The sequence below is a fragment of the Eleginops maclovinus genome, chromosome 8, assembly GCF_036324505.1.
Source record: "Eleginops maclovinus isolate JMC-PN-2008 ecotype Puerto Natales chromosome 8, JC_Emac_rtc_rv5, whole genome shotgun sequence".
NCBI lineage: Eukaryota > Metazoa > Chordata > Actinopteri > Perciformes > Eleginopidae > Eleginops > Eleginops maclovinus.
This window is the reverse complement of record NC_086356.1, coordinates 2748999-2770977: the sequence shown is the minus strand read 5'-3', so window position 1 is coordinate 2770977 and position 21979 is coordinate 2748999. Positions and strand designations below refer to the sequence as shown.

General features: G+C 45.5%; 1 protein-coding gene across 1 annotated transcript in view; it reads left to right on the top strand.

The window, feature by feature from the left end:
• The window catches only part of tln1 (talin 1), a 55847-nt gene that overhangs the window by 15250 nt on the left and 18618 nt on the right, over window positions 1–21979 (top strand). The window contains exons 2-40 of the mRNA XM_063889453.1: window positions 1902–1976; window positions 5459–5621; window positions 7770–7867; window positions 8307–8436; window positions 8540–8692; window positions 8802–8944; window positions 9052–9179; window positions 9283–9343; window positions 9579–9683; window positions 10180–10335; window positions 10552–10653; window positions 10792–10868; window positions 10993–11173; window positions 11257–11370; window positions 11460–11568; window positions 12368–12576; window positions 12842–12940; window positions 14441–14608; window positions 14754–15048; window positions 15136–15302; window positions 15389–15517; window positions 15742–15855; window positions 16256–16369; window positions 16606–16740; window positions 16832–16960; window positions 17048–17150; window positions 17239–17447; window positions 17597–17716; window positions 17830–18027; window positions 18337–18476; window positions 18569–18662; window positions 19407–19496; window positions 19772–19894; window positions 19987–20130; window positions 20233–20394; window positions 20528–20668; window positions 21044–21225; window positions 21323–21455; window positions 21846–21947. Of these exons, the coding sequence (XP_063745523.1) occupies window positions 5492–5621; window positions 7770–7867; window positions 8307–8436; window positions 8540–8692; window positions 8802–8944; window positions 9052–9179; window positions 9283–9343; window positions 9579–9683; window positions 10180–10335; window positions 10552–10653; window positions 10792–10868; window positions 10993–11173; window positions 11257–11370; window positions 11460–11568; window positions 12368–12576; window positions 12842–12940; window positions 14441–14608; window positions 14754–15048; window positions 15136–15302; window positions 15389–15517; window positions 15742–15855; window positions 16256–16369; window positions 16606–16740; window positions 16832–16960; window positions 17048–17150; window positions 17239–17447; window positions 17597–17716; window positions 17830–18027; window positions 18337–18476; window positions 18569–18662; window positions 19407–19496; window positions 19772–19894; window positions 19987–20130; window positions 20233–20394; window positions 20528–20668; window positions 21044–21225; window positions 21323–21455; window positions 21846–21947 (5187 nt within the window). The 5' untranslated portion in view covers window positions 1902–1976; window positions 5459–5491. The remainder of the gene's footprint in view (window positions 1–1901; window positions 1977–5458; window positions 5622–7769; window positions 7868–8306; window positions 8437–8539; window positions 8693–8801; window positions 8945–9051; window positions 9180–9282; window positions 9344–9578; window positions 9684–10179; window positions 10336–10551; window positions 10654–10791; window positions 10869–10992; window positions 11174–11256; window positions 11371–11459; window positions 11569–12367; window positions 12577–12841; window positions 12941–14440; window positions 14609–14753; window positions 15049–15135; window positions 15303–15388; window positions 15518–15741; window positions 15856–16255; window positions 16370–16605; window positions 16741–16831; window positions 16961–17047; window positions 17151–17238; window positions 17448–17596; window positions 17717–17829; window positions 18028–18336; window positions 18477–18568; window positions 18663–19406; window positions 19497–19771; window positions 19895–19986; window positions 20131–20232; window positions 20395–20527; window positions 20669–21043; window positions 21226–21322; window positions 21456–21845; window positions 21948–21979) is intronic.

The window sequence follows — 21979 nt, the reverse complement described above, 5'->3', positions numbered from 1 at the left end:
TTTCGTTGCGGTGCAGACACACACTCACACAGTCCTTGGTGCTACTTAGATTAGAGGAATTATAATAAAGTGTACACAGTTGCAAAAGTGTGCATTGAACAGATGTTTCATGGGGCAAATGTGTACGGTATTTCCTATAAAAAGCCACACAGGACAGGGGGTGGTACTGGGAAAACAAACACTACTTATTGACACGTATTGGAGCATTGTGTGGAGCTTTTCCTTGAAACTCTGCCTGACTGAAGTCCTCCAGGTTTTCCCCGGCCGTACTGATTGCGATCGGCTGCGGTGGGCTCTTCCTCATTTCTTAGTAATTGCTGTTGTGACACAGCACTTCCTCTCTCAGTCGGGGTGGAGTGGGGGAGCAGTCCTTCCTCAGCGTTTGTCTTGGCACTCAGACTTAATGCTAATCAAACTGAAGTGTTTTCCGGCTGAAATGTGTGCATTGTTCAAGTTGTTGCACAGAAGGCAACCCACGTGACACACAGCCCTTATTAAGCTTTATATGAGTCGCCACGTATCTTCCCTGAAGCCAAACAAACTCTCCTTACATCCACAGCTGACAGGATACACTGCCCCCAGCTGAATCATTGCTGCAGTTTACAGCCCTTTTATGGCATCGAAAGGCTTTTTTGCAACAGGAAGTGACCTTGGTTCATGTGAGTAAGATCTCACAAGAACCATGTCTCAGCAGAGCGAGGAAAGTGTGTGTGTGTGTGTGTGTGTGTGTGTGTGTGTGTGTGTGTGTGTGTGTGTGTGTGTGTGTGTGTGTGTGTGTGTGTGTGTGTGTGTGTGTGTGTGTGTGTGTGTGTGTGTGTGTGTGTGTGTGTGTGTGTGTGTGTGTGTGTGTGTGTGTGTGTGTGTGTGTGTGTGTGTGTGTGTGTGTGTGTGTGTGTGTGTGTGTGTGTGTGTGTGTGTGTGTGTGTGTGTGTGTGTGTGTGTGTGTGTGTGTGTGTGTGTGTGTGTGTGTGTGTGTGTGTGTGTGTGTGTGTGTGTGTGTGTGTGTGTGTGTGTGTGTGTGTGTGTGGGTGGAGATGAAGCCCCCTGACTGTTACTGCACAGAATCAACTCCAAGCACTGCTGTGTATCGGCATGTTGCAGCCAGAGGCCTGACATGTGTTCACACATGCTGCTGGCCCCGTTCAAATATTTGCAAGAGCTGACAGAGCCTGACGTGGAACAGAGGCTCTGAAATGTTATATTTTCTGGCAAATTTAAGGATAAATGAAAGGTTTTCCTGAACTTTATTTGAATTTCTGAACAGATTCTAATGGATAATTGTACCAAGAGTCAGTGCTAAGGCATGGGGGCGACTGTGGCTCAGAGGATAGATCGGCGTCCACCGATCAGGGGGCGAGTGGTTCGATCCCCAACCCCTGCAGTCAACCTGTCCTTGAGAAAGATACCTAACCCCAAATGACTCCATGTGTATTGAATACAGCCTAATTGGATCTCAAGTGGGCCGGACCAGTACAATTATAGCATAATAACCTTTAAATAACCACGACTCCAAATTGTTCCTGTTGTTTTAGTGCAAAAAACAACTACTTTTTAACAAATTGAATTGTTTTACACTCATTTCCATGTGTGTGTAGTAATCCTGAAACACCACTACACAAAATAAAGTGGGAACTAGTAAGACAGAAGGTTACTGATCCCCCTGCCTTGTAAATATATAGAATTTAAACTTACAAAATACATAAAAGTTGTGAAAATTGCAGTTTTTCCTTCAATTTTCTACACATGTTTGACTCCCCTGCTTTAGATAAAAGTGTCTACTGAATCATATGAAGTAATTATAATGTTTGCAAGACTCTGGAGGGTCGGATTATTGTGTTGAGATTGAAAATGTAAGAGCTTGTGTCATGTCAGTAAATGATTGTCTGTTTCCCTTTCTTTAGCCAGAGGAAACGATAAAGCCAGAGCTCAGCATCTGACGGGCAGGAGGGCTGTCACTGAACACCGCTTTACATCAGGTAACAACTCCACTCAGCTGCTTTCTACTTTAAATGCACTACTGGATATTAAAACAGCTAAAGTGAGTAGCCTTCATCCATGAATCCAGTCCTAACTCTCAGCTGCATCTTTAATCGTATTGCCATCATTAAGGTACGTTTTAAATGTGAGTTATGGCTGTGCAATATATCCATTTTATTTATGAAACTAGACATTGTTTTAAATCTTGCTTATCGTAAGAAGTGTTATCTTTGCATTTCAGTAAGGGGATTTTTCAAATGAGTCACATTACCGATGATATTGTCTCTTGGTGTATGAAACTACATTACCCAGCATTCATTCTGAAATCTGTCCCCCCCTGCTACATCCTCCTGTCATCAAGCAGGGAGCAGAACATGGAGGAGGAACTGATAGTGATACAGTTTTGGCAGGATGTGTGTTGAGGGGGGGGGGGGGGGTCTGTGTTGTGACATCCATTCCCCGAAAGACATGCTGTCACTGCAGCCAACGGGTCATTGGGAGAAGTACTCAGGTCTTGTACTTGAGTAAAGTAGAAGTACTCAGATCCTGTACTTGAGTAAAAGTAGAAGTACTCAGATCTTGTACTTGAGTAAAGTAGAAGTACTCAGGTCTTGTACTTGAGTAAAGTAGAACTACTCAGATCCTGTACTTGAGTAAAAGTAGAAGTACTCAGGTCTTGTGCTTGAGTAAAGTAGAAGTACTCAGGTCTTGTACTTGAGTAAAAGTAGAAGTACTCAGATCCTGTACTTGAGTAAAAGTAGAAGTACTCAGATCTTGTACTTGAGTAAAGTAGAAGTACTCAGATCCAGTACTTGAGTAAAGTAGAAGTACTCAGATCTTGTGCTTGAGTAAAGTAGAAGTACCAGAGTGTAGGAATACTCTGTCACAGTAAAAGTATTCTAAATGTTCCTCCAGTGAAAGTAGAAAGTACTCTCCTCTAAATGTACTTAAAGTAGCGACAGTAAAAGTAGTCATTGTCTGATTGGTCCATTTCAGAATAATATCTCTGATATGTTTTATAATGATTGATCATTAAAGTGTTCTCAGAGCTGGTAAAGGTGCAGCTAGTTTGAATGGCTTTGTATACTGCAGGGTAGCTGCTGGATTTACTGCAGGTGAACTAAAGTCTGATTTAAGAGAGATCATATTTACCATCATTCATCCTAATCTGCCTAGCAACTAAAGGGATTACATAAATGTAGTGGAGTAAAAGTACAAAATAGCGTTAAATGGAAATACTCACGTAAAGTACCTCAAAACTATACTTAAGTACAGTACTTGAGTAAATGTACTTAGTTACTTCTCACTTCTGGAAATAACTATTTATCAGTCATGCAACATCCGAAGTAAATAGTCTTTACAAAGTCCTTTTTAGAAATCCAGATAAATTCTACTCCATCTTGAAGCAGACATACTTCCTAATGTATTCATCTCTATGCAGTATTTGTATGACCTCTACAGCAACATGTTTTTGACAGTGAATATCTGCTGTAAGCGTGCGGTGTTTCCTGTCTGATTTTATTTCAGGCTTCTGGTTTCTTGTTATCGTGTAAAAATAACTTGTTCCTCTTTTTTTTTATGTCAACTGCTCTTTCTTGACCTCCCTTTTGGCTTTGTCTCACTGTTGAAATCCTTCAAAGCACTGGGAGTTGATGCTGGTGTTGACCCCACCTGTGACCCCTGCTTCCTGGGCCCTTCTTTGCACCTCAGACATCTTAGACCTATATCCAAACCCTGGGTTGAACCAGTTGCCATCAGAGCCCCATTTGAAGTCCCATTCCCAAAATACAAAGCAGAGCCTCTGACTCTGTTACCAGACGCTTGATACATATTTCCTGCCCCCCCCCCCCCCCCCCCCAGTCTTATTACTCATGAATGAATAAAATAGGTGTAATGTGAGGGGGTCATCTGTTCATCAGACTCATGGTCTCTCATTTCAATCCCAGTGACACACCGCAGTGTTAGATTTAAAGTGGGTTGGGGTTTTTTTTGGATTAGATGTACTGTGTTGTTTTTATGCTGCAATTTGAGGAGTGGTCTCTAGCTGTTGTGTGTTTATTTTAAATGTTCTCTGTTTTGTTATTATTTAATTTTTTATAAAGTATTTATTTTGTCAGTAATTCTCCTGTTAATTAGATTAAGTATTCTCATTCATCCCAAATTAAGAAAGTGTTTTGTTACAGCAGCTTCGATATTTGTCAAGGCTTTATTTTCATGTGAACAGCTACAGTGTAGATATAGCAATGAAACCTGAAGTCCCAGGCTCCTCCAGCAATGCATTATGAATATATTTAGGACATAAAAGAATAAAACCAGTAAAAACAGGGAAAGAAATCAAATAATGAAATTGCACGAGTTAAAAATCATATAAAAAGTACAAAAACTATAAAAAATATCAGCAATAATAAAACATAAGAAACTGTTTATAAAGCATCTTCAAGCAGGGTTAGAAATGGCTTTATATAAAAACAGAACACATTTAAATACAAACACAGAAATGAACCAAAACTCTTATAAAACAAAGCAATTCTAAAAAGTGGGTTTAAATAGACGTAAAAGAGCACACAGAAAATACAATATATCTAGTGATTTATCTGCGTATATTATATAAAATATACAGAGTAAGTTGTTCTGTTTTGTTTCAGTCCACCCTAATAAAGAAGGTCTAAGTATATTTTATGAAGTACGTTTGTGTTTTGAGGAAACTTTGGTGTGTATTTATATTTATAGACGCTCCGGTCAGACTGTGTGTCTCTGCTCTGAGGTCACCAGCAGCACATTTCTGTCCCTCTTAGAGCGTCATAGTGGGGGGCACCTGTGTGGGAGGGGGGGGGGTGTAAGTAGATAGCTGCATTTTATCACAGTTTAAGGTGGCTGTGGCTTTGGCCCCCGCCTCACACGCAGTCAGCTCTGGATATAGCGCCGGTATCTGCAGAGAGATGAACGTGGCTGATGAGAGGCGCTGTTCGGGAATCTGTGCGAGGGAACTGTGAGCCTCTGACGTCACAGCGGGGGGGATTATGGGCTGAATCATATATACAAATCCAAGCAGACACAAATATAGGTTATACTGTATTTTTTAGTTTGAAACATCTCCTATTGAAGTTGTATGGCACATTTAAACAGAAACAGGTCTATATCCAAGGTTTAAACGTACAATACATTTGCCTTGGTGTATTTGGTGCATAAAACACAGTTAAAGGAGATCAATTGAAAGAAAAACAACCAAAAATGTAAACTATTGTAGAAAAATAATCAAAAACATATAGAAAAATATTCAAATGAAATAAAGAGGTTCCAAAAAATGACGTACAATATATAATATGACATAAATTCTGAATAATAAGATAAAATATGTGCAGTTTTGTTACGAAAAGTGAAAAGCTGTGCAGATAAAAAAAAGCTTTGTATAAAAATAAGTATATGGAGGTTTGTGCACGATAAATTGTCTTGACCCTCCACATGTGTGTGTTTCCTGCAGGTGTGAGTTGGGTGGAGGTGCAGAGCAGCAATCATGGTGGCCCTGTCCCTAAAGATCGGTGTGGGGAACGTGGTGAAGACCATGCAGTTTGAGCCCTCCACCATGGTGTACGACGCCTGCCGCATCATCAGGGAGCGAGTTCCTGAGGCACAGCTCGGCCAGCGTGAGTTCACTGGGGTCTTTCTGATGGAACTATCTGAGAATGTGCACCGATGTCTCCATATTTAAACAAATCCTCTATAGAGTGGTGCAGGGATGAGTCATCAAGCCCATAATGTGTCAGCCTTTTAGCGATCCCTGTTCACTCATCTAGAAATGCCTCTGCAGACCATTTACATGCACAAAATCCCAGACTACAGGGAAGGGAAACCCCAAAAAGCAAAGTATAGCCTCTTTTTTAATGCATCACAGCTCATTTTTGCAGAAAATGTAGTACAATAACAAAGTTTCAGTGTCAAGGAAGCCCTTGCAAGTTTAACTTCAGGGTCTGCCTACAAATATACGTCCTCACTGCCCCTTCACCCACCTTCCAGTCCAGCAAAGCAACCTTCAGCACTTAAGCCACCGTGTTGCTTGTTTTACAGATCGTTGCATTAGATTAAGGAGGTTTGCTCTCATTGAGTTTCCTTTGTGCTAAGGCTGTACCTCTTAGTCTGATTGCTTAACCTCCTGCATTGCTGTTGCAGTTTTCTTGAGAACTGCTCATTGATAAGAGTCAATACTGAACTTCCTGGTCCTCAGCAATGCACCTAATGTGAAGGCCATCAGATGAACGGCTGCTGAGAACTTGAAGGACATAAATATAAACACACAGACAGACTTCTTCCTTTTAATGAGATGTATGAAACCCTTTTTACGGAATAAGATTAGAAGGCCTGAACCCGATTTGCATCTCCTAGCGCCACAGGTTATCGTCAATAAGCACACATGATAGTCTGGAGGTTTCCGAGCAGCATAAAAAAGAGATTCAAAGACACTAAAATGCAATGCGACACGGTGCGAGTACGTTAGGAGTACACAAGGACTGTTTGTGCATGCAGAGGAATGCAGGAGGGGTTGTGTACAGACTCTAAAGGCAGATGAATTGTGGCCTAGCTACCTTTTGTCTGCATGATTACAGGCTTCGCAGAAGAGCTGCAGTTAAAAATGCCGCTGCAAGCTGAGAATAGCCCTCCTTCAACAGATATATCAGCTGCCGTGCGTGCAGAGTTATGTCTTTATTACACAAGCTATTTCAGCAGCAGCTCTCTGGGTCACATGTTCATGTCATTTTACCTGAAGACAGACAACGAGGTGAATCAGAATCCCTTTATTGGTCCCACAGAGGGGAAATTTAAGCAAGTGTCTCTGCCTAAAAACAGCTGGTTTGTACTCTGCAGCTTATGAAATCACCCAGGTCTTACCTTCACTGGACAAGTGGTCACATTTTGAAGTGTTACTTGATATGTTTGTGTCCCACTGACCTAGTAAACATGGAAAGATAATCAAAATACTTTATTAAACCCAGGGGGAAATAAGGTTTCCTGACAGTTGCACCATAATAGAATAATAAGTAATATATTTATAGATAAACATTACAAGTTGAAGTAAACCTCTGCAATAAAAGTCCTTTAAGCCACTGGGATACAGCGTCTGAGGCACAGGAACGAGGCAGGACGTCCTCCAAAGCAGAGACCCTCTGAAGACTCAGGCTCAAAGTTAATCCCATCAAAGCAAACGTTGTTGTCACTGGTGCAGCCATGTTTCCGTAAAGAACAACAAACTACACTCCAGATATTCCGTCTCATTCCTTGCTAACGCCATTAGCTCGTCCCTTTTGGTTTAGCCAGTGATGTTATGTTGCCTATGATGATGAGAGTGAGTAGACACAGCTTATATCTAGGTTTTTCCATACATCTGGACCCAGCTCTCCTCCTTTTTGTGTCCTTCTCCAGATTTCAGTAGGGATAGCAGTTGTTCCTACCACCATGCTAGCCAGCTTTAGCACGATTAGCTTCTCCCTGTTGCAAAGAACTGTAGCGTGGATGCACAACAGCGGCATATCACAAGGAAAAAGACAACTAAAATGTCTCTCTACGAGAAAGTTTACAAGGCACAGCTTAACCGTTTATTTAACCAATAGAAAATAAGAAAGCTAAAAGTTGAAGACTTGGAACAGCAACAGGCTGCACGGTTTGAGCAAGTGCACATATTTGAAAGGTTACATCCAACACAAGCACATAAGACCATAATAGCTCAATAGTGGCTTTAGTGGTTTGCCAAGAACCACAGTTCCAGTGACTCATTGAGTATTTCTGTTTCCTCACTGCAGCCAATGACTATGGGCTGTTTCTGTCCGATGAAGACCCAAAGAAAGGCATCTGGCTGGAGGCGGGGAAGGCCCTGGACTACTACATGTTGAGGAATGGGGTGAGTCACTGTTCTTCTTCTTCTTCACGCACTCTGCACAAAGCAGACTGTGCAAGAAGTCAAGAGTCTGTGCTCCAGCTGATCCCAGGATGTTCCGACTCGACACACAGGGACGCCTAGAAACAAGAATGCATTAAAGACACCATCTCAGTTACTGTCTGTCATTGAACCAGAAGCTCCAGATGCATTAACTATGATGTCTGCAGGAGTAAAGCAGCTGATGACCAACACAAAATATAATAAATCTACTGGCTGGAGCAGTTTTAAACAGATTAGCATTTATTAGGCTAGTATGTGTTAGCTTCATTTGCTGTACCACCATTAAAATAGGCCCCTTAGACTAACCAACATTTAAACATACTTCTTTTTTGCATCCTGATTACTCCCCAAGCATGCATGCATCGCCTCTAGTAACCCTGCTCGTAACCTCTGTCTGCAGGACACTCTGGAGTACAAGAAGAAGCAGAGACCCCTGAAGATCCGCATGCTGGACGGCACCGTGAAGACCGTCATGGTGGACGACTCCAAGATCGTCAGTGACATGCTCATGACCATCTGCGCCAGGATAGGTCAGCTCCTAACCCCCCCAGCAGCCGGACGACTCTCTCCCATGTCTTACTTTCAGATATAATGTCTCCCTGCTGATATTAAATGCTGTGTTTGGTGTTCCAGGTATCACAAACTACGATGAGTACTCACTGGTGCGAGACATCGGTGAGGAGAAGAAGGAGGAGACCACAGGCACGCTGAAGAGAGACAAGACTCTGCTGAGAGACGACAAGAAGATGGAGAAGCTGAAGCAGAAGCTCCACACAGACGACGAGTGTACGACGAACACCAGAAGCACATTTAGCGTCGTTAGCTCACTGCTGGTCAGCCAACTGTGAGATAAAGCCTTCTCCCAGTGAGCTCACCTATTGACGTGTCTCCTCAGTGAACTGGTTGGACCACGGCCGGACGTTGAGGGAGCAGGGAGTGGAGGAGACGGAGATGCTGCTGCTGAGGAGGAAGTTCTTCTACTCGGATCAGAACGTGGACTCCAGAGACCCGGTCCAGCTCAACCTGCTCTACGTACAGGTACACTCACTGCTCACAGACCCTGGAAATCCCTCAGGCAGTCGCTCTCTTTGATGTGCATAACGTTGTGTGTATGTGTGTGTGTGTGTGTGTGTGTGCGTGGACAGGCCCGTGATGACATCCTGAACGGCTCTCATCCGGTCTCCTTCGATAAGGCCTGTGAGTTTGCGGGCTATCAGTGTCAGATTCAGTTCGGAGACCACAACGAGACCAAACACAAGCCTGGATTCTTAGAGTGAGCGCCGCCTCCCTCCTCACATATTCACCGTTTTACTTTTTAAATCATCCACTGGTTTTCCTTTAAATTGTCCTGAGTTTTTTAACTTTTTACCCCGCAGTTTAAAGGAGTTCCTTCCCAAAGAGTACATCAAGAACAAAGGAGAGAAAAGGATCTTCCAGGTAAGACCGTCCCACCTGCTTCTTCCTCTGATTCTTTCTCAATACGAGCTATAGTGACCAGGTTATATGTAGTTGTTGTAATGTTCATTTGGCGCTTGATTAAAGCAGCATTGAGTTTTAAAACATCAGCAGTGAGCAGAGAGGAAATCTAAGTCAGGAGATTCCCTACGTCTAAGAACGGTGATTTATATTCGGGTTTGTTCTCGTCCTCTGATTGTTCCTCTCGTCTCTGCAGGCTCACAAAAACAGTCAGAACATGACGGAGATCGAGGCCAAAGTCAGCTACGTGAAGCTGGCCAGATCTCTGAAAACCTACGGAGTGTCCTTCTTCCTGGTCAAGGTGGGATAAAAATACGTGTTGAGGAAAAAAAAGAAGATGATTATTTAAAAAACTTTCAAAGTAGATTTTTGGGGAAAAAGTAATAATTTTAGAAAAATATTCAAACATTTTTAAAAGTCGGAATTTGGGGGGGAAAAGGAAGTTTGAAAAGAAAATCAAAAGACCAAAAGAGTGAATTTTTATCCCAAATTTTAAAAGAAATCAGAATTTTAAGGAAAAAATGATAATTAAAAATCTGACATTTTTCAAAGTCAGAAATATAATAAAAAAGACATCATTTTGAAGAATCAAATTTGGGAGACAAAAGGTTAGAATTTTTAGGAAAAAACTGATTATTTTGAAGAAATAGTCGGAAGTGCCACCCAAACATGATCACTAGCTCCTAAAACCACAAGTGAATAATACACAAGTTTCAAATCAGGACCAATGAGATGGTAAGACGACACACCTGGTGTATCTCCAGTAGTGACATGCTGACTGTTTCCTTATCCTGCAGGAGAAAATGAAGGGCAAGAACAAACTGGTGCCTCGCCTGCTGGGCATCACCAAGGAGTGTGTGATGAGGGTCGACGAGAAGACCAAGGAGGTGATCCAGGAGTGGAACCTGACCAACATCAAGCGCTGGGCCGCTTCGCCCAAGAGCTTCACCCTGGTGAGTCGTGAGAGAGCATGTCAGAGTGAACAGAAGCAAGGTGTCATCCGTGTAGTGAGAAAGAACGACAGGATGGATTTGAGCCGCTGTAGTGAGTCTCTACGCACTGACAGTGATTTAAAAGATCCACAAAGGTTGCTAGAGGCAAAGCAGGGGTGTTGTTGTTGATGGAAGACGGGTTTTTGGGTTAATCTGACCGTGTTTTTCTGCCTTCAGGACTTCGGGGACTACCAGGATGGGTATTACTCTGTGCAGACCACTGAGGGGGAGCAGATCGCTCAGCTTATTGCCGGCTACATCGACATCATCCTCAAAAAGGTAACAGTCAGCGTTATTTCGGGACCAGCATTAGGGACTTTGCTATATCATGGACGCCCCTGTTCAGTTTTCCCATCAGAGGGAAACATTGTTCTTAGTAAAGCCATTTCTGTATCATCCACTGCTGTCTCTCCACAGAAAAAGAGCAAAGACCACTTTGGCCTGGAGGGAGATGAAGAGTCCACCATGCTGGAAGACTCCGTGTCACCCAAAAAGTAAGCGTGTGTCTGTGTGTATGTGTGTGTGTGTGTGTGTGTGTGTGTGGAGGTTAAACAGCATGACTGAAGGCTGAATCCAGCATTCTACGTCCTCCTCTCATCCTCTGTGTACGATCCCCAGGTCCACGGTGATGCAGCAGCAGTTCAACAGGGTGGGGAAGGTGGAGACGGGCTCCGTGGCGCTGCCTGCCATCATGCGCTCCGGAGCCGGGGGTCCAGAGAGCTTCCAGATGGGCTCCATGCCTCAGGCCAAGCAGCACATCACCAGCGGACAGATGCACCGAGGACACATGCCTCCTCTGGTACGACAAAGAAAATTGCCACCGACAGGAAGTCAAGAAGTACTGAGAGACAGACGCTTACATTGTTGTGTGTGTGTCCGCAGACTTCAGCCCAGCAGGCTCTGACAGGAACCATCAACTGCAGCATGCAGGCGGTGCAGGCTGCCCAGGCCTCTCTGGACGACTTCGACACCCTGCCCCCCCTGGGAACGGACGCTGTGAGATTTCACTTCCTTTTTGCTAATATTAAAACCGTGGGATTTCTCTGTGATCTTTGTGACCAGAGGTTTTCTGTTCCCTCTTCAAGGCATCCCAAGCCTGGCGCAAGAACAAAATGGATGAGTCCAAACATGAGATCCACTCCCAGGTGGACGCCATCACAGCCGGCACAGCCTCCATGGTGAACCTGACTGCAGGTAAACACGGCTCAGCTCCACGCCCCACACGGATTAAATGTTTACCATTATCCACATGGGATAGTTTGTCTGGATTACTTGTTTTTAATTCCCATGATCAATCCACGCCTTCTTGGTTTCCTTCTTGCCTGGATTTTAGAAAATACTTTTTCCAGGGCAGTCAGGAAATGGCCCGTTCACACCAGTGACCTGTGGTGAGGTCAAAGGTTAGGGAGCTACTAAGTAGAGCCAGAACCAGCCTTAAATTCACCATTCATTTGGGGGGCTTTACAATGACTAACCCATTGATTAGACTATACTATACAACGCACATATAGGCCTACAGGTGACTGTGATTCACGTTCTATAGGTGGGTGCAGTTCCACTTGCTAGCTCTCATTCTGGGAGAGCGAGGGGTCAATTATCCGGGGTCACACATCCCCCCCCTCAGTGAGGCAGATGTGGTAAAAAACGATCCATCCAGTTTCAATCAGAAGGTAGCAGGCATAGAAGTCTGTTTATTTTCCGCAAAGCTTTGACTGAATTACTAAATAAAAAATGACTGGAATCATACAGGAAATACATTTATGACACAGATCAGTGGAAATATCAGGAGGAGAGTTGACTCCACACTCATCAGGTGTATTCAGAAGCATTAAAGGTGCTTAAATGGCTGATCCAGACCCTCAGATGAGCCACAGAATGCTGTATGGATTCAAACTTGCCTTTAGTTTATTCATCGTTTCATTGAGTTGAAAGCATTGGTGCAGGCTGCTTCTTATGCAAGTGCGCTGACGCTGGTTACTCCTCCTGTCCTCAGGCGACCCAGCAGAGACGGACTACACGGCGGTGGGCTGCGCGGTCACCACCATCTCCTCCAACCTGACGGAGATGTCGAAGGGAGTGAAGCTGCTGGCGGCGCTGATGGAGGACGAAGGAGCCAACGGGCAGCAGCTGCTCGGCGCCGCCAAGAACCTGGCCTGCGCCGTGTCCGACATGCTGAAGACCGCCCAGCCGGCCAACACCGAGGTACACACACACACACACACACACACACACACACACACACACACACATACCTCCAGATACAGGGTGGACAAGTATAATTGGGAAAAAATAATCTGACATTTTTAAAAGTCGACATTTAGAATGAAATTCAGAAAATTGAAAAACAGTCAGATATTTTAGCAAAAAAGTGATCATTTTGAAGAATAGTCGGAAATTCCAGAAAGGCACAGGGTAGACATGTGTTGTTGTTGTTGTTGTTTGTGTCTATAACTTGTTTTTGTTGCAGCCTCGTCAGATCCTGCTGCAGGCTGCAGGAAACGTGGGCCAGGCCAGCGGAGAGCTGCTGTCCCACATCGGAGAGACGGACACTGACCCTCAGTTCCAGGTGTGTCCATCTTTGTTGTTGTTGTTGTTGTTGTTGTTGTTGTTGTTGTATTTATGGGACAATACAAATTATTCATACTCAGCACTTGGGTCCATCTGGCCAGATGTTGCCATGTAGTCTAATTTGATTCTGCAGGTTGATGGTATTCAAATAAACAATTTCCATTACAGCACATTTGAAAGCACATGTAGACATTTATTCATGCCTTATTCTTTCTGTGTTGCTCTACAAATACTATCTGTATGGACAGCACTGCATTCAGTGTGTCATTTAGTTATTTTGGTGATAAGATTTGTATTTAAAGGAGCCAGTACTTATTTATCTGCACTGCTTCTAGACTGGTCCAACAAAATACCTGCACTATGTTACTGTAATTCATAGTTTGAAAAGTAGTTTCATTTAGTTTTATTTTATTGTCTTTATTCTTTTATGTCCTTTTATAATATGCTGCATTGTTGGAGGAGCTCGGGGTCTGAGGTCTTCATTGTCATAACAGTGTCACTGACATTAAAAACCCTTGAACCTTGAACCATTAGAAAGACAGCTTCCAATCCTATAATCATTTCTCCTGGTAAAGGGGGAAGGTTTAGCTATTTCAGATCTTTGAGAACACTTCATTCAAGTGTAATCTATCTCAGGTGAACCCCGAAATAATGAGATCATGTTTGGTTGTTTCACCAAACTGTGTCCCGTGTTGCTGCTCTGTTTCATGTGTACATTTGACAGTTTCTAGGTAGAGGATCTTTCAGGGGTGCCACGACGAGGGTCCCCTCTTATTGTCAAATGATGGTAACAAAAGTGTCCTAAAGAAGAGTGTGTTATTCTCAAAGGCCAATCAAGACAATCTCTTAGTCATCAAAGTAGAGAAATCCTCCTCATCTGTCAATCACATTTCAATTCAAGTCCAATGTGTAAGCAAACTCCGTAATGAGTAATTATAGACGGCAATTATCTTTAATTGATCTTTCAATCATCCTTATGGCTCATATCACTAATCAATGACACCGTTCTGATTGTAGTTTCTGTTCAGGGATGCCGGTATCTCTCCATCCCTTTAGTATCCACAGTGGATACGGAAAGTATGCATCAAACATAAGTAATACTTTCACATAATGAAGTTATGAATAAACAAGAGATGAAATAGATAAAGGAAGGGAAGAGAGGCAAGAAGAGGAGAGCCTGACATTTGAACAGATGCTTTTACACATTAATTTACACATTTTAGAAGATGTCTAACGGGGGTTGCAGTCGAGTCTGAAAAAGGAGCAGCAAGCTGGGACAACACTTGAGGCTTTGTGGGTGTAGTTGGACTAAACAATGGGATAATAACTTGTTTTAATTTAGCCATATCACTAGAACTTCTAATCATTTCAGATTTCAATTAACAATGTGAATGACTTCATTAATTATCGATGTAATTCCTCGCTATAATCCGTCGCTCCTCCCCCTGTGAGTGATGACGCCGGGCGATGCTAACCGCTGTGTGTTTGCTGTCGGCAGGACATGCTGATGCAGTTGGCTAAGGCTGTGGCTAACGCGGCCGCAGCTCTGGTGCTGAAGGCTAAGAACGTGGCTCAGAAGACGGAGGACTCGGCCCAGCAGAACCGGGTCATCGCTGCAGCCACGCAGTGTGCCCTGTCCACCTCACAGCTGGTGGCCTGCACCAGGGTCAGTGGGCATATCATGTTTATCTATTTGGTTGTTATTGATTTTATTACTTAGTTACTTGCTTACTTACTTACTTGCTTACTTGCTTACTTAATTATATAGTTACTTCTGTCCTCACTCATACACCATGTCTTCCCTCTTCTAGGTGGTGGCTCCCACCATCAGCTCCCCAGTGTGCCAGGAGCAGCTGATCGAGGCGGGGAAGCTGGTAGCCAAGTCAGTGGAGGGCTGCGTGGAGGCATCTCAGGGGGCCACCCAGGACGAGGGGCTCCTGAAACAGGTGGGCGTGGCTGCCACCGGCGTCACCCAGGCCCTCAACGAGCTGCTGCAGCACATCAAGCAGTACGCCAGCGGGGGGCATCCTATCGGACGCCACGGAGAAGCCACCGACCGCATCCTGGATGTCACAGAGAACATCTTCAGCTCCATGGGAGACGCTGGTAGGTGCAGAGAGCCAATGTACATTTACCTGATGGATTAGATCATTTCTCTTTGATAAAACATGTCTTCCCTCTTCCCCCCTCCAGGTGAGATGGTGCGTCAGGCCCGTATCCTCGCCCAGGCCACCTCCGATCTGGTCAACGCCATCAAGATGGACGCAGAGGGAGAGTCCGACCTGGAGAACTCACGCAAGCTGCTGTCAGCCGCCAAGCTGCTGGCTGATGCCACCGCCAAGATGGTGGAGGCTGCGAAGGTCTGTCTGGGTTTAAAACGATGAACAGACCTCTTCATTTCAATGAGTCTGTTTATTATAATCTGTTATGACCTGTTCCTCCCCAGGGTGCAGCAGCGAACCCCGACAGTGAGGAGCAGCAGCAGAAGCTTCGAGAGGCCGCTGAAGGTCTCCGCATGGCCACCAATGCTGCCGCTCAGAACGCTATCAAGAAACGGCTGGTCAACAAGCTAGAGGTAAAACAGAAGACAAAGACATGCTTTTCTTAGTCCTCAATGACTTGCTGAACATGAAGCTCATTCCCATTAACCATTAACAGCTGAATGAGACCGTTCAATGGGAAGCATTACTTATTCTTCCCTTTATAAATGGTTATTTTAAAGGCCACCACTTTTTTGTTATAGTGCATATAGAAGCAGGGATTTCATGAAGCTTACATCTGTTTCATTTTTCCTGTCAGAACGCAGCCAAACAGGCAGCAGCAGCGGCCACTCAGACCATCGCTGCCGCCCAGCACGCTGCCTCCTCCAGCAGGAACCAGGCGGCACAGCAGCAGCTGGTCCAGAGCTGCAAGGTAACACCCCTCTCACCTCTGCACACATCAGGTTTACAGACTCGAGGGGATAGATATTCCAAAAAGTGTCAGCTAGTTTTCTTCATTTAAAAACTTTTTTTCAGTTCTCTCGATATCTGCCTTTTTCCCTCATCCTTTTAAGTCCACCACTGATAAGTTAAACAGTTTTGAGGTCTAATAGTCTTAAATTGTATGTACTACACTGTAGCTCAATATAATGATAATATATCATTCTGACCTCTTCCTTTCGGTTGCTGTTTTTGGCTCCAAAATGCGTCAACTGACCACTGGAGTCCCTCAGGGCCCTCTACTGGGTCCCCTCCATTTTCTCTCTGTACATTTTTCTCTGTGAACTAAGTGTAATGTAATGTGTGTTTGGTCTATGTGTGTGTGTCATCAGGTGGTGGCAGAGCAGATCCCTCAGCTGGTTCAGGGGGTCCGGGGCAGCCAGTCCCAGCCTGACAGCCCGAGCGCTCAGCTGGCTCTCATCAGTGCCAGCCAGAACTTCCTGCAGGTGACTGACACACAACCAGCTGATTTCACTCAGTGAACACGGGAAACACTGCTAGCTTTCTCCCATTAAGAAGAACTGTCCTGTAATGTTGGTACAGTTATACAGTATGGCCACACACAGATGTGTTCGACTGAACTCTGCTATGGTTGTTTGGGTTATGCGATCGGGTCTTTGGTCCCTCCACCACTCTTCTTTTGAAACCCCATGCTAATAACTTGTGTCTCCCTCTCCACCAGCCTGGTGCTAAGATGGTGACAGCCTCGAAGGCCACAGTCCCCACCATCGGGGACCAGGCTTCAGGCATGCAGCTCAGCCAGTGTGCTAAGAACCTGGCCAGTGCTCTGGCGGAGCTCCGGACCACCTCACAGAAGGTACAGCACATCTTTAGTCCCCCAAAATTCACTAAATTCTTATGTGAGTTGATATAAGTTCTACAATAAATGTGTGTGTGTGTGCATGCAGGCTCAGGAGGCGTGCGGTCCTTTGGAGATAGATAACGCTCTGTCCATGGTGAGGGGTCTGGAGAAGGAACTCCAGGAGGCCAAGGCTTCAGCTGAGGCCGGCAAACTGAAACCCCTGCCAGGAGAGACGGTACAACAAACACACACACACACTCATTCACACACACTGACAGTATGAACAGTATGGCTGACAGTGTGTGTCCTCTCCATGTCTCAGCTGGAGAAGTCCTCTCAGGATCTGGGGACCAGCACCAAGGCAGTGAGCTCAGCCATGGCCCAGCTGCTGAGCGAGGCCACGCAGGGCAACGAGAACTACACCGGTGGGTCAACAAGACACACACTTCACAATGCATCATGTCCACCGCACATGTCTTTGTTTATTAACGTGCTTCTTCCTGTTGGACCCAGGCATGGCGGCCAGAGATGTGGCCCAGGCTCTGAAGTCGTTGGCCTCAGGGGCCAGAGCCGTCGCTGCCACCACCAACGACCCGGCGGCACGCAACGCCATGCTGGACTGCGCCGGCGACGTCATGGACAAATCAGCCAATCTGATCGAAGAGACCAAGAGGGCCATCGCCAAGCCCGGAGACCCAGAGAGTCAGCAGCGACTCGCCCAGGTCAGTGAGGGACAGGGAGAGTGTGTGGAGATCTTGTATTCCTGTAAAGCTTTTGATTTTAAAGGGTGTAAGAAAGCAAGCAGCTGACCCACTTCCCAGAGTTATAAAATGTTTATCTAAAATGTGTGTGTGTGTTTGTGTGTGTGTAGGTGGCTAAGGCAGTGTCTCAGGCCCTGAACAGGAGTGTGAACTGCCTTCCCGGCCAGAGGGATGTGGACAACGCCATCCGCTGTGTGGGCGAGGCCAGCAAGGCTCTCCTGTCTGATTCTGTGAGTAAATACACATTGCACCACTGATGTGTAACAGCTGTGTTTCCCAGATGCTAGCTACCGTATAGCATCCTCTTGCAGCTCTCATGGTTCTCCTATCTCTCTCTGTATAGTTCCCGTCCAGCGGCAGAAGCTTCCAGGAGGTGCAGGGTCAGCTCAACGAGGTGGCGGCCGGTCTGAACCAGTCAGCCAACGAGGTGGTGCAGGCCTCCAGAGGGACCACCCAGGACCTGGCCCGGGCCACCAGCAAGTTCGGACAGGACTTCAGCAACTTCCTGGATGCCGGTGTCGACATGGCGGGAACATCCCAGGTCTGTAGAATGCGGGAATACTTACAGGAAGTGATACTGGCAGTGGCCGGAGGGGAAACGGGCTTAAAGTGTTTTACCATGAGGAGACTTCCTGATGTTCACTTCCTCTTTAAATTCACTGTGTTTGGTTTTTAATGAGATGACATGGAAACACAGTACATTGGCGTCCTTAATGAAGTATAAAGTAGCTTTAAGTAGAACATAGTAGAGTAAATGTCCCTTCCCTGGGAACTTGTCATTATGAGGGTAAGTGTTAGTTTAATTTCAGGAGGCTGTTGTCTGATTGCTCTCTATCCTTTCCTCCTGCAGTCTAAGGAGGACCAGACCCAGGTGGTGTCCAACCTGAAGACCATCTCCATGTCCTCCAGCAAGCTGCTGCTGTCAGCCAAGGCCCTGTCCACTGACCCCAGCTCCCCTAACCTGAAGAACCAGCTGGCAGCCGCCGCTCGGTAACACACACACACGCCTCTCTGTCTCTCTGTCTGTCGGCCATGTTTCTCCCTGCTGTCTGTCTCACATCTCCTGGCCTCTGTGTCCGCAGGGCAGTGACAGACAGCATCAACCAGCTCATCACCATGTGCACGCAGCAGGCCCCGGGTCAGAAGGAGTGTGACAACGCTCTCAGAGAGCTGGAGGTAACAACAGAAACCCCTCAGTCCTGTACCTGTGTGACATCTATAGAAGCGACTGTGTGAGCTTTAATAGCGGAGTGTTAGAGCCTGTTTCCACATGCATATCACAGACTAGCCTCGCCCCCTTGGTTTCAGTTATCTGTAGGTGCTTTTATATTGTTACAACCAACCAGAAGATGCTTTCTCTTTCACTTATGAGCTTCAGCACTCTGACCGCCGCCGTATACCCAAAAATGAGGGTGATAAAAGTCACACATTGACAAGCAGCAACATCCAATGTTCACCTGACAGATCTGCTCCAACAAAAACAGACTTTATGGTCTTTGTTAATATGGTTTCCCTCAGAAAACATGGTCCAACACAAGCTTCTCTTCCAATTTCCTCAGTGACATCACAGGTGTTTTTCTGAAAAGCTGAAATATTTTAAACTCAAAGTGCTCAGGAAAAAGAAGACACTGGTTGCATCGCTTTTTGCAGATTAAGCCTCATGAGACAGGATGCACTCTGCTCTGTTCGGATTGGATTTATTAGAGTTAGCTATGAGATGTGGAGATTCAAACCCTGGTCCTCCTCCTGGGGATCAACAGCTCTACCCACTGAGCTCTACATCGGCCCGAATAAAGCATTTAAAAAACAAAAAGGACTTTATCCAGCTAAAATGTGGTCATGTGACATTCAGCTGAAGCTTGCAGGTGCATTGTTAATTTTTGTGTGTGTGTGTGTGTGTGTGTGTGTGTGTGTGTGCAGTCTGTCCGGGGGATGCTGGAGAACCCGACAGAGGCCGTCAACGATCTGTCCTACTTTGACTGCATCGACAGCGTCATGGAGAACTCTAAGGTTGGTTTCATTGCTCCATTTCAGTGTGGCGTGAATAAAAGATCCAAATAAATTGAAAAACGTGTGATGTTTTACACAAAAGCAGAAGTGAAAGTCAAATTGTGCACAGTATTAATAAGATAGTTGCACGGTTGATGATGACGAAGTGAGTCCCGTGCCACAAACACAATATCAGTTATTCATCAACAACAAGTGATTTATTGTAATCCCTCGTCATGTTTGTGCGTCACTTATCCCCGTCTAATGGTGTCTGTTCTCTGGTTTCCTGTTGACAGGTCCTCGGTGAGTCCATGGCTGGTATTTCCCACAATGCCAAGAACTCCAACCTGCCGGAGTTTGGGGATTCAGTCAGCGGGGGCTCCAAGGCTCTGTGCGGCCTGACGGAAGCAGCTGCTCAGGTAAACCTCGTAGAGACTCGAGGAGGAGGAGGACGAGGACGAGAGCATTTCTATTTTCATTATCACTAAGCACCATGTGTTGATGTCCCTAGGCTGCGTACCTGGTGGGAGTATCTGACCCCAACAGCTCAGCCGGTCAGAAGGGTCTGGTGGATCCTGCTCAGTTCGCCCGGGCCAATCAGTCCATTCAGATGGCCTGCCAGAACCTAGTGGACCCCTCCTGCACCCAGTCACAGGTACACAGAACGCCACTTTATCACCCTTCATGTCTTACCATACCTTATGAAGGTCTCTGACACTGCACAGTAAACTAATGACATGAACGTCTCTCCGCCCAGGTGCTCTCTGCAGCCACCATCGTAGCCAAACACACCTCGGCCCTGTGCAACGCCTGCCGCCTGGCCTCCTCCAAGACCCCCAACCCCGTCGCCAAGAGGCAGTTTGTGCAGTCGGCCAAAGAGGTGGCAAACACCACCGCCAACCTCGTCAAGTCCATCAAGGTTTGAGTCCTTTTAAAATGTGTCATCAATTAAATGGAAAGCAAACGCTGTGTGCAGTCATGGCATCTCCATGCACCTGTCCAAACATATTACAATCAGCATGTTACAATCTCTACCCCCTCCCCCCGCGCAGGCTTTGGACGGAGCGTTTAACCAGGAGAACAGAGAGAAGTGTAAGGCTGCCACCGGCCCGCTCATAGAAGCCGTGGACAACCTGACCGCCTTCGCCTCCAACCCGGAGTTCGCCAGCATTCCCGCTCAGATCAGCCCCGAGGTACGTCTCTTTTTAAACTTTATTTATTTGCTTTTTAATAAACATATATGGTTACAAGGCATGCATAAGAAAATGGGATACAGCTAAGACTAGTGTTCATTAAGGAAAGATTTAACATTCATACTTTTAAAAGCCTTTTCATTTGGCATTTAATTCAGTTGTGTTTATTCTGATTTTATTCTTTGACTCTTGTTTTATTCATCTTGTGTAGTTATAAAGTGTTCTTATTAATTACTAATCTATCTGTTTATTACCTGGGAAAAGGGTTTTGTTTATCTTTTATATCTCGAAGCATCTTTGTGTAAGAAAACTTCTCTATAAATAAAGATTTGATTTGATGGAATTTTCCACCTGATTTCCACCCTTGTTCCTCAGGGTCATGCCGCCATGGAGCCCATCGTTGTGGCAGCGAAGACGATGCTGGAGAGCTCCACCGGCCTCATCCAGACGGCCCGCTCTCTGGCCGTCAACCCCAAAGACCCCCCCAAGTGGTCGGTGCTGGCAGGACACTCCAGGACGGTGTCGGACTCCATCAAGAAGCTCATCACCAACATGAGGTAAGCCACCACTCCGAGTCCCAGCATGCATCTGTGCTTTATTACTGGCTTACACTCTCTCTATGTGTGTGTGTGTGTGTGTGTATGTGTTGTGCAGAGAGAAGGCTCCTGGGCAGAGGGAGTGTGACGACGCTATCGAGGTTCTGAACGGCTGCATCCGAGAGGTGGACCAGGCCTCTCTGGCCGCCATCAGCCAGCAGCTCACCCCCCGAGAGGACATCTCTATGGAGGTACACACACACACACAGACACACACAGACACAGACACACACACACACACACACACACACACATGGATGGATGGAGTACTTTATTGATCCCAATTCGGGATGTTTTAGTTGCAGCAGCATAAAAAGACAAGGCGTTGTACTCAGTCAAATTACAGTCAGTACAGACTAGAAATAAACAATTAAAATGTAAACATCTCAATAGAAATAAAATAGCATTAAAGAAAGGTAGAAAATATACATGTCGGAAAGAAAATGTACACAAAATATAAGGAAAGGGGAAACTTAGTGCAGTGTGCCTGACATCAACCAAAACTGTAATGACTACCATAGAGAAGGGATTAAAAAGCCGACTGATGAGCATTATGTGTGTGTGTAATGTATGTGTTGCAGGCGCTCCATGAGCAGATGGCTGCCTCTGTCCATGAGATCAGCAACCTGATCGATCCTGTGGCCGTTGCCGCTCGCTCTGAGGCCTCCCAGCTGGGACACAAGGTGAGACACATGTGATGAACACCGACTGGCTG